Source organism: Ranitomeya imitator, chromosome 9, assembly GCF_032444005.1.
Source record: "Ranitomeya imitator isolate aRanImi1 chromosome 9, aRanImi1.pri, whole genome shotgun sequence".
NCBI lineage: Eukaryota > Metazoa > Chordata > Amphibia > Anura > Dendrobatidae > Ranitomeya > Ranitomeya imitator.
The window spans coordinates 5,313,805-5,326,222 of NC_091290.1; the positions used below are offsets into that span (position 1 = coordinate 5,313,805).

A 12,418-nucleotide genomic window follows, 5' to 3' on the forward strand; every position below is an offset into this window, starting at 1 on the left:
GATCCGTTGAAGCATTCCACAGTTATAACCTCATAAAGGGACAGTGGTCAGAATTGTAAAAATTGGCCCGGTCCATAACGTGCAAACCACCCTTGGGGGTAAAGGGGTTAAGGAGCTGTTTCTATCCAAACCTCCCGATGCACTGGGACATTTGGGAAGCTCCGCCCACCAGCATGGTTTTGCCTGAAATGAACTGAGAACATGTAAGTGTTGATTTTCTCATTTAATCCCTTTATTTTTAGAATTACCTTGTATGTATTTCAGTTGTCTCTTTTGTAACATCTTTATATGCCTTTTTATAAACACTGCCTTAAAATCTTTTATGGAGTATACTATTTAATATACTAGATTCGTTCTTCTGCTCTAAAACGTACCCTAAGTCTTCTGAAGGGAATTACGCTACTGTTTTGGGTTAGCTTCGGACCCGTTTAATCGGAGCTGGTGGCAGCATATCGTGTGCGGGGCCTTTGGGTGTCGTAGCGACTGCGGCATGGGTAATTATTGTTCCTGCCTGAGCGGGAGTAGTTAAATCACCTCGCTGCAGCGTGCCCAATAGCCAGTACATAGCAGGCAGCCTGTCTGGCGACTAATTACCCAGGGTGCAGTACCTAATCTGACCTGAGGGTAAAGGGGGCGCCAGAGAGCTGCAAGTTCAAGCGGAACTGTAAAGCGGGATATACATAAATCCCTGCAGTTCGTGGTATATTGAAGAGCAGTGGGATAACTAAAATAAGCCCCTGCTGTAAACTAAGAGGTCTATAGCCTTGTGTGTTTTTTCATCACATTGTAGCAGTGGAGAGATAACTAAGACAAGCCCCCCTGCACATGTGATAGCCGTCTGTTGGCCTAAAGTCACCCCGATCTGTGACGTAGGGGTGACGGTCACGGTGTGAATCGTGACACTCTGTATACAGGGAGCTTTCCCTAGTGGTGGCTGCAGACAGGATCTTATCATGTATCTCTGTATATAGGGAGCTCCCCCTAGTGGTGGCTGCAGACAGAATATTATCATGTATCTCTATACAGGGAGCTCCCCCTAGTAGTGGCTGCAGACAGGATCTTATCATGTATCTCTGCATACAGGGAGCTCCCCCTAGTGGTAACTGCAGATAGGATCTTATCATGTATCTGTATACAGGGAGCTCCCCCTAGTGGTGGCTGCAGACAGGATCTTATCATGTATCTCTGTATACAGGGAGCTCCCCCTAGTGGTAACTGCAGATAGGATCTTATCATGTATCTGTATACAGGGAGCTCCCCCTAGTGGTGGCTGCAGACAGGATACTATGTATCTCTGTATACAGGGAGCTCCCCCTAGTGGTGGCTGCAGACAGGATACTATGTATCTCTGTATACAGGGAGCTCCCCCTAGTGGTGACTGCAGACAGGATCTTGTCATGTATCTCTATATACAGGGAGCTCCCCGTAGTGGTGGCTGCAGACAGGATCTTATCATGTATCTCTGTATACAGGGAGCTCCCCCTAGTGGTAACTGCAGACAGGATCTTATCATGTATCTCTGTATAGAGGGAGCTCCCCCTAGTGGTGGCTGCAGACAGGATCTTATCATGTATCTCTGTATACAGGGAGCTCCCCCTAGTGGTGGCTGCAGACAGGATCTTATCATGCATCTCTGTATACAGGGAGCTCCCCCTAGTGGTGACTGCAGACAGGATCTTATGTATCTCTGAATACAGGGAGCTCCCCCTAGTGGTGGGTGCAGACAGGATCTTATCATGTATCTGTGTATACAGGGAGCTCACCCTAGTGGTGACTGCAGACAGGATCTTATCATGTATCTCTGTAGACAGGGAGCTCCCCCTAGTGGTGGCTGCAGACAGGATCTTACCATGTATCTCTATATACAGGGAGCTCCCCCTAGTGGTGGCTGCAGACAGGATATTATCATGTATCTCTGTATACAGGGAGCTCCCTCTAGTGGTGGCTGCAGACAGGATATTATCATGTATCTCTGTATACAGGGAGCTCCCCCTAGTGGTGACTGCAGACAGGATCTTACCATGTATCTCTATATACAGGGAGCTCCCCCTAGTGGTGGCTGCAGACAGGATATTATCATGTATCTCTGTATACAGGGAGCTCCCTCTAGTGGTGGCTGCAGACAGGATCTTATGTATCTGTGTATACAGGGAGCTCCCCGTAGTGGTGGCTGCAGACAGGATCTTATCATGTATCTCTGTATACGGGGAGCTTCCTCTAGTGGTGGCTGCAGACAGGATCTTATCATGTATCTCTGTATACGGGGAGCTCCCCCTAGTGGTGGCTGCAGACAGGATCTTATCATGTATCTCTGTATACGGGGAGCTCCCCCTAGTGGTGGCTGCAGACAGGATCTTATCATGTATCTCTGTATACGGGGAGCTCCCTCTAGTGGTGGCTGCAGACAGGATCTTATCATGTATCTCTGTATACGGGGAGCTCCCTCTAGTGGTGGCTGCAGACAGGATCTTATCATGTATCTCTGTATACAGGGAGCTCCCTCTAGTGGTGACTGCAGACAGGATCTTATCATGCATCTCTGTATACAGGGAGCTCCCCCTAGTGGTGGCTGCAGACAGGATCTTATCATGTATCTCTGTATACAGGGAGCTCCCCCTAGTGGTGGCTGCAGACAGGATCTTATCACGTATCTCTGTATACAGGGAGCTCCCTCTAGTGGTGGCTGCAGACAGGATCTTATCACGTATCTCTGTATACAGGGAGCTCCCCCTAGTGGTGGCTGCAGACAGGATCCTATGTATCTCTGTATACAGGGAGCTCCCCCTAGTGGTGTCTGCAGACAGGATCTTATCATGTATCTCTGTATACAGGGAGCTCCCCCTAGTGGTGGCTGCAGACAGGATCTTATGTATCTCTGTATACAGGGAGCTCCCCCTAGTGGTGGCTGCAGACAGAATCTTATCACGTATCTCTGTATACAGGGAGCTCCCCCTAGTGGTGGCTGCAGACAGGATCCTATGTATCTCTGTATACAGGGAGCTCCCCCTAGTGGTGACTGCAGACAGGATCTTATCATGTATCTCTGTATACAGGGAGCTCCCCCTAGTGGTGACTGCAGACAGGATCTTATCATGTATCTCTGTATATAGGGAGCTCCCCCTAGTGGTGACTGCAGACAGTATCTTATCATGTATCTCTGTATACAGGGAGCTCCCCCTAGTGGTGACTGCAGACAGGATCTTATCATGTATCTCTGTATACAGGGAGCTCCCCCTAGTGGTGGCTGCAGACAGGATCTTATCATGTATCTCTGTATACAGGGAGCTCCCCCTAGTGGTGGCTGCAGACAGGATCTTATCACGTATCTCTGTATACAGGGAGCTCCCCCTAGTGGTGGCTGCAGACAGGATCTTATCACGTATCTCTGTATACAGGGAGCTCCCCCTAGTGGTGACTGCAGACAGGATCTTATCACGTATCTCTGTATACAGGGAGCTCCCCCTAGTGGTGACTGCAGACAGGATTTTATCACGTATCTCTGTATACAGGGAGCTCCCCCTAGTGTTGGCTGCAGACAGGATCTTATCACGTATCTCTGTATACAGGGAGCTCCCCCTAGTGGTGACTGCAGACAGGATCTTATCATGTATCTCTGTATACAGGGATCTCCCCCTAGTGGTGCCTGTAGATAAGGGTATTCATGAATCCTCTATCTACTTCTCACATGATACGATTCTAATATACCTAGCATCCTGTCATTTAAACCTAGCCATGAGTTAGCCAACTCATAATGAATTTACTGTGTTATCTGTGGTTTTGCATAGGACTGCAGGTAACATATGAAGTGTAAATGATCACACGACTCCATGCTTTAGTCTCCGCATTTATTCCGTCCTGCACATTAGCTGCGCTGTCCGCTACGATCGTTTCTCCTTCATTGGTGCAGTCATAGTGCAAGTGCAGTGACCATTAAACGTTGGCGGATGTGTGAGCGGGCAGAGCGAGCCGGTGCCATCTCCATCTGTAGGACGGACTCTGCCTTCTGCGCGATTTACCAGTTCATTCTGCCTCATAAAAAAATGACAATTAAAAAAAAAAAAAGTCCAATATTTACAAATATATAAGTGGTGATTCCCGATCATTAGTTCCTGCGCCTCCTCCTATCAGTCCATGTGAGGCGCGTGGTGTAATATCCGTAACCCGGCCGCTGCCGCCGAGGTCTCAGCTCTTCTTATGGAGAAACTTCATCTTGTTCCCTGTGGAAAGAAACAAAATGTCAGTGACCGATTCCCCGAGAAGAGGCAGAAACAGGGGAACACGGCCCGAAATATTCACCCTCCTGATACAGTACAACATCCCGTTATCAGCCATTACTGGGGAGGAGACTGCTATCTATTACTCCCTGTTATCAGCCATTACTGGCGGGGCTGTGGAGTCGGAGTCGTGGAGTCGGAGTTAGTTTTGGTTGGAGTCGGTAGAAATGTACCGACTCCGGCTTTAATAAAAATGTATTAATATTTCATAATTGAACTTTCATATGAATTTTATAAATGTTACTCAAATATATATGTTCTATCAAACTATGAACAACAGTGATGAGCATTTCTGCTGGAGATAGAGACATTTTTTACTTCTTGTGTGTCAGGCTATGTGCACACGCTCATGTTTTTTTTGTGTTTTTTTCATGTTTTTTCGTGCTAAAAACGCTATAAAAACTCATTAAAAATGCATACATTATGCATTCTATCATCTAGAATGCATTCTGCATTTTTTGTGCACATGGATGCATTTTTTTCCGCGAAAAAAAAACGCATCGCGGTAAAATAATGAACATGTTCATTATTTTTGCAGATTTTCTGCGTTTTTCCCGCAATTTTAGAAAAAAAACGCACCAAAAATGCGTGAAAAACGCGGTAAAAACGCATGCGGATTTCTGGCAGAAATGTCCTGTTTTTGTCAGGAAAATTTCTGCATATACCCTCACTGTTCTCCACTGCCCTTAACTAATCTTATACTTGGTTAACCTCATGCTGCCCCAACCCCCTACTTACAATGTATGAAACTGAAAGCGAAAATGTGCTGTAAATTCTTAGTAGTAAAGCTCCTCCTCTAGACTAGATGTTTGTTGTGCGTCTTCCAAGCATCTCACAGCTGCTACTCAGAAGAGGAAGACTGGAAGAAGTATTATCCTTTCAACAAACTTTGCATCAGTTAACTGTGAGTACATGAGGAATAACAGTATTACCAAGTGATCTCATTACTTATATGATGGTGAGACCCTGAATAAGCACGATGTTAATATTTTACAACAGTAAATTTATTGTTACGAATTGGCCATATATGAAGGAGCCGGAGTCGGAACCTGATAAAATCCAGGAGTCGGAGTCGCAACTGTGGCTTACCGACTCCACAGCCCTGATTACTGGGGGAGGTGACTGTAGGATAAGTGGCTACAATCTATTACTCTCTGCTATCAGCCATTACTGGGGGGGAGATGAGTACAATCTATTACTCTCTGCTATCAGCCATTACTGGGGGGGAGATGAGTACAATCTATTACTCTCTGCTATCAGCCATTACTGGGGGGGAGATGAGTACAGTCTATTACTCTCTGCTATCAGCCATTATGAGTTGCCTCTCACCGAGTCCTCTCCAGAACTTGTTGACCCCGCTCTGCTCGTGGTCGGGGAGCTCCTCCAGATACTGCTCCACCCTTTGCTCAAAGAGACCTAAGAGGAGAAGAGCGACACCAGGTCTGATATGGAAACCTGCGCAAACCCAGTTGGCCATTGAAAGGTGCAGACGCCAATCACTCACCTTTGGCTCGACATTTCCGGAGCTCTCTGTCTTGGATGAATCCGGCAAACATCTGAGATTCCATGAAGACCTCCAGGAATCGGCGAATGCTCTTGGAGGCCACGGATTTACGGAAAGCTTCTCTCTGGAAGACCCTTTCCCCGCGCTCATTCTGAGCCAGGAACAAGGAATAATGGCCGATGGTTTCCACAAAGAAGCGTATGAAGACCTCGGACACGAGACCATTCAGCGTGTTACACTCTGTGATACAGAAGGAGACGTCGTTAGTGACGGGCGAGAACAGAAGTTACGATGAATACATAACTGCAGCCACCACCCAATGGTCTGGAAGTCTGAGGCCAGCAAGGTCCACCTGATGGAGTCGGGTGCCAGACTCCCTCGCTGGTGGCTCCCGGGAATCTGTGCATGTGTGGAATCTACTTTACATATCTGCTGGAATCAACATTATTTCTGCATCTGAGCCAGGATTCATGGTGATAGGTGAGAAACGCTCATCATCTGCTGTAATAGCAGAGTACAGCTCGTCACAGTGTGTCAGCTCGTTCTGCACTTCATGGCACTTGTGTTATGAGGCATTTTCACTGTTTGCTGTCATTGAGAAGGAAATCTCTAGTTTCCATACAGAGATCATTACAACGGCGAGGAATCGCATCACAAGGTCTTATAGAAAGTTGCAGAACTCGATTGTACACTGATTATAGGAGCATCACGGAGGTGACCTCCACCCCACGTTGTCTCCATCAATGGAAAGGTGGCCACTCACCAGCAGGATCCATTCACTTGTCTGCTGGATGGGAGCCGCAGCCGTCAGATATGTATTATTTCCCGTGTACGGAATACCCCACACGTCTGTATAATACCGGTAAAAAAAAGGTACCGGTGCCGTCAGCGTGTTGGATCAGAGTGTTGTCAGCGTTTTGGATTAACGTGCCAACAGCATTTTGGATCAGCGTGCTGTCTCCTTTTGGATCAGCGTTTTGGATCAGCGTGCTGTCTCCTTTTGGATCAGCGTTTTGGATCAGCGTGCCGTTTCCTTTTGGATCAGCGTTTTGGATCAGCGTGCTGTCTCCTTTTGGATCAGTGTTTTGGATCAGAGTGTCGTCTCCTTTTGGATCAGTGTTTTGCATCAGCGTGCCGTCAGCATTTTGAATCAGCGTTTTGGATCAGCGTGCCGTCAGCGTGTTGGATCTGTGTCATCCTTTTTTTCCTGCATGGCTTAAAAAGAATAATTTGCCAAGCTTCTCCTATGCTTCGCAATGATAAACACGTACAGCACACGGATGACACGTGGATGATAGACACATGACACAGGGATGACATCCGTTTTCCATGGACCCATAGACTTGGATTGGCTCTGCATGCTGCTGGTTATACACAGACATGTGATCAGCCCCATAGACTATAATGGCCGCTCTCACCTTCATCCGTGTCGCTGTCCGAGTCCTGACCGATCAGCTCGCCCTTCCTCTCCAGCGCCTGCTCCAGAGCCGCCTGCAGCTTCCGGGGTAACAAGGCGTCCTCATCATCCATCTGTAAGTACAGATCATACAGCGGGAATCACTCCCACATATGAAGCCTCAATAATGGCAGATCGCGCAGAAGATCCCATCCAGGGCTCCACGGTCAGGGGCCCCTGAAGACACATTGTACTGAACATCTGACAGAGTATGGAGGAAAAGTTACAAGACCGGTTCATAAACTTTTCCCTACAGCGATCCTTGGAGAAACCACCATCAAGAATTATTGGAGAACTGCGGCCCCTGCAGTCACACCGCATGGCGGCACGGTCCCAGCACCACCGCAGCTTCCCGATGGTCAGACACATCTGTCCGGTAACGGACGAGTCTCAGATCACAGACTGTTAACCCTTTAACAGCTGCTGTATAATCTCACCTGTCTTATAAATCGATCAGAGCCGAGATCCACCATCAGCGCCTGTGGGGAGAGGGAGACGTTACGACAGGTGGGCACAAAACTCAGTACAGCCGAGACCCCAAAAATCACCAGAATGATGGGATGGGGAAGCAGGATTACTATGGAGGGCACAGACGCTACACGAGACACCATTACTACAGGGGGCACAGACAATGTACAGGGCAGAGACGCTACAGGGGACACAAATATACGGGCACAAATGCTACACGGGCACCATTCCTACAGGGGGCACAGACGTTATAGAGGACACCGATGCTACACAGGGCACAGATGCTACACAGGGCTCAAACTCTACAGGGGACACCGACTATATACGGAGCACAAGCTACAGGGGGCACCGATGACATACGGGGCACAGACGCTACAATGGACACAGACGCTACAGAGGGAACCGATGTGACATATGGGGCACAGACTCTATAGAGGACACCAATGCTACAGGGGGCACTGACGCTACACGGGGCACAAATGCTACAGGGGGCACAATTACTACAGAGGACGCCAACGCTATAGGGGCACTGGCACTACAGGGGGCACCATTACTACAGTGGACAGAGACACTACAGGGGACACAAAGGCTACAGGGGACACCAACAATATACAGGTCACCATTCAACAGGGGGCACAGACACTACAGGGGGCACCATTACTACAGTGGACAGAGACACTACAGGGGACTCTGACTACACGGGACACAAACGCTACAGGGGGCACAGACACTACACGAGGCACAAATGCTACAGGGTCACAATTACTACAGAGGACGCCAATGCTACAGGGGGCACTGACACTACAGGGGGCACCATTACTACAGTGGACAGAGACCCTACCGGGGACTCCGACTCTACATGGGACACAGACACTACACGAGGCACAAATGCTACAGGGTCACAATTACTACAGAGGACGCCAACGCTACAGGGGGCACCATTACTACTGTGGACAGAGACACTACAGGGGACATAAAGGTTACAGGGGGCACAGATGCTACAGGGGACACCGACAATATACAGGGCACCATTCAACAGGGGTCACAGACACTACACGAGGCACAAACGCTACAGCGGACACCTGATGCTACATGGGGCACCATTCCTATAGGAGGCACTGACACTACAGGAGGCACAGATGCTACAGGGGACACCGACAATATACAGGGCACCATTCAACAGGGGGCACTGACACTACAGGGGGCACAGATGCTACAGGGGACACCGACAATATACAGGGCACCATTCCTACAGGGGGCACTGACACTACAGGGGGCACAGATGCTACAGGGGACACCGACAATATACAGGGCACCATTCCTACAGGGGGCACTGACACTACAGGGGGCACAGATGCTACAGGGGACACCGACAATATACAGGGCACCATTCCTACAGGGGGCACTGACACTACAGGGGGCACCATTACTACAGTGGACAGAGACCCTACCGGGGACTCCGACTCTACATGGGACACAGACACTACACGAGGCACAAATGCTACAGGGTCACAATTACTACAGAGGACGCCAACGCTACAGGGGGCACCATTACTACTGTGGACAGAGACACTACAGGGGACATAAAGGTTACAGGGGGCACAGATGCTACAGGGGACACCGACAATATACAGGGCACCATTCAACAGGGGTCACAGACACTACACGAGGCACAAACGCTACAGCGGACACCTGATGCTACATGGGGCACCATTCCTATAGGAGGCACTGACACTACAGGAGGCACAGATGCTACAGGGGACACCGACAATATACAGGGCACCATTCAACAGGGGGCACTGACACTACAGGGGGCACAGATGCTACAGGGGACACCGACAATATACAGGGCACCATTCAACAGGGGGCACTGACACTACAGGGGGCACAGATGCTACAGGGGACACCGACAATATACAGGGCACCATTCCTACAGGGGGCACTGACACTACAGGGGGCACAGATGCTACAGGGGACACCGACAATATACAGGGCACCATTCCTACAGGGGGCACTGACACTACAGGGGGCACAGATGCTACAGGGGACACCGACAATATACAGGGCACCATTCCTACAGGGGGCACTGACACTACAGGGGGCACAGATGCTACAGGGGACACCGACAATATACAGGGCACCATTCCTACAGGGGGCACTGACACTACAGGGGGCACAGATGCTACAGGGGACACCGACAATATACAGGGCACCATTCCTACAGGGGGCACTGACACTACAGGGGGCACAGATGCTATAGGGGGCCCTCCTGATGAGCACGGTTTACTATGTGGACGTTTTTGGCAGCACATACAGAGGCTTCTCACAAAATTCTCAAAAGATTATCATCAAAACGTTCATTAATTTCAGTTCTTCAATACAAAAAGTGAATCTCCCATAGTCTACAGTATAGAGTCATTACACACACCGTGATCTATTTCACGTGTTTATTTCTGTTAATGTTGATGATTATGGCTTACAGCCAATGAAAACACAAAAGTCATTATCTCAGTAAATTAGAATTAACAAGAAACACTCCCTCTATTGCCGACATCATTGATATTATGTTCTCTGATAACTCTTCGCTTTAAGGAATAACTCTCTACCTAAATAGAATTCCAAATGGTTCTCTTGGAACGTAATCTTTTCTCTAAGTAAGAAAAGCCTCTTTATTTCAGGTCTTATTACCGTACTTTGCCAGAATACTTTTAATCTATACTTTATTTTATGTTGTTTTTGCACTTGGTATGTTAATTGTTGTGGTGCGGCCATGTTAAGATGATCTTCATTTCCCTTCTCTCCTCTTCCTCCCTAGCCCCTTTCCTCTTCTCCTTTGTTTGGATTCCTTCCATTCCCTTCATTACTTTCCTGTCCCATTATCCCCTATACTGTAAAAATCCCCTAATAAAAATTATTTTGAAGAGCCGCGACACACAGACGTCTCCAGGACCTGGGCCACAAGTATCACATTCCTTGTGTCCGGCCACTCATGACCAATAGACAACGCCAGAAGCCTCTTACCTGGGCCAAGGAGAAGAAGATCTGGACTGTTGTCAGTGGTCCAAGGTCCCAGAGTCTGGAGGAAGAGTGGAGGCCACAATCCAAGCTGCTGGAGGTCTGGTGTGAGGTCTCCACAATCAGTGATGGTTTGGGGGCCATGTCATCTGCTGGTGTAGGTCCACTGTGTTTTATCAAGACCAAAGTCAGCGCAGCCGTCTACCAGGACATTTTAGAGCACTTCATGCTTCCCTCAGCCGACAAGCTTTTTGGAGATGGAAATGTCATTCTCCAGCAGGACTCGGCCCCTGTCCATACGGCCAAAAGTACCAATACCTGGTGTAACCCCTTAACGACCAGATGTATATTTGTTTCTGCGTTTTTGTTTTTTGGCTCCCCTTCTTCCCAGAGCCATAACTTTTTTTTATTTTTTGGTCAAAATGGCCATGTGAGGGCTTGTTTTTTGCGGGATGAGATGTAGTTTTGAAAGACACAATTGGTTTTAACATATCCAGAGTATGTTGAAATTGCAAAAAAAAAAAAAGTGCACTCCCAGTTTTTTTTTTTTCCTACCATGTTCATTAAGTGCTAAAACTGAGCTGCCATTATGATTCTCCAGGTCATTACGAGTTCACAGACATCAAACATGTCTAGGTTCTTTTTTATTTAAGCGGTGAAAATAAGATTCCAAAGTTTGGCACCATTTTCTGATACCCGTAGCGTCTCCATTTTTTGTGATCTCTGCTTGGGTGAGGGTTTATTATTTAAGCTCCAAGCTGACGTTTTTATAGATACCAATTTGGTGCAGATACGATCTTTTGAACGCTCGTTATTGCACTGATGCAGGCACAGGTCAGCTGTATATATCAGGTGCAGGCGCAGAGCTCACATCAAACAGGGGTCCGACATCGGCGTAGTATTACGCCCAATGTCGCAAAGGGATTAAAAACAACAGTATCACTGGGCACGATTGGCAGCAAACTCGCCAGACCTTCACCCCATAGAGAATCTATGGAGTATTGTCAAGAGGAAGATGAGACACCAGACCCAACAATGCAGACGAGCTGAAGGCTGCTATCAAAGCAACCTGGGCTTCCATAGCCCCTCAGCAGTGCCACAGGCTGATCGCCTCCATGCCACGCCGCATTGATGCAGTAATTAATGCAAAAGGAACCAAGTACTGAGTGCAGTTACTGATCAGACATTTCAGTAGGACAACATTTTGGATTTTACAATAATTTCTCAAGCTGGTGTTAGTAAATTAGAATACTTTATAAGATAATGACTTTGGGGTTTTCATTGGCTGTAAGCCATAGTCCTAAACATTAACAGAAATAAACACGTGACATAGATCACTCTGTGTGTAATGACTCTATAGAATATAGGAGATTCACTTTTTCTATTGAAGAACGGAAATAAATTCACTTTTTGATGATATTCTAATTTTGTAAGAAGCCCCTGTATATAAAATATTTCCTAAAATTTCCTGGACAAGGCTGGTACTGCAAAATGTGGTGACCTGAGAATCTGTGCGCCACGGGAGCTTCTCCTCAGTGGTGCAGACATTCTGGTATTATTACTATGGTGGCACTGTGGGGCGCACGATTATGGTAGTGGCAATGTAGGAGCACAGTTATTTTGGGGCACTATGTAGGAGTACTTATTTTGGGGCACTATGTAGGAGCACAGTTATTTTGGGGCACTATGTAGGAGTAGTTA

At 47.7% G+C, this 12,418-nt stretch overlaps 1 protein-coding gene across 5 annotated transcripts in view; it reads right to left on the reverse strand.

Moving 5' to 3' along the window:
- Positions 1–3,831: 3,831 nt before the first annotated feature.
- The window catches only part of DENND2B (DENN domain containing 2B), a 267,720-nt gene continuing 259,133 nt past the window's right edge, over positions 3,832–12,418 (reverse strand). For all 5 annotated transcript variants that reach the window (XM_069739238.1, XM_069739239.1, XM_069739237.1 and 2 more), the window contains 5 exons: positions 7,672–7,713; positions 7,197–7,308; positions 5,779–6,018; positions 5,604–5,690; positions 3,832–4,217 (listed from right to left, as the gene is read on the reverse strand). In XM_069739238.1, the coding sequence (XP_069595339.1) occupies positions 4,183–4,217; positions 5,604–5,690; positions 5,779–6,018; positions 7,197–7,308; positions 7,672–7,713 (516 nt within the window). In that variant the 3' untranslated portion in view covers positions 3,832–4,182. The remainder of the gene's footprint in view (positions 4,218–5,603; positions 5,691–5,778; positions 6,019–7,196; positions 7,309–7,671; positions 7,714–12,418) is intronic.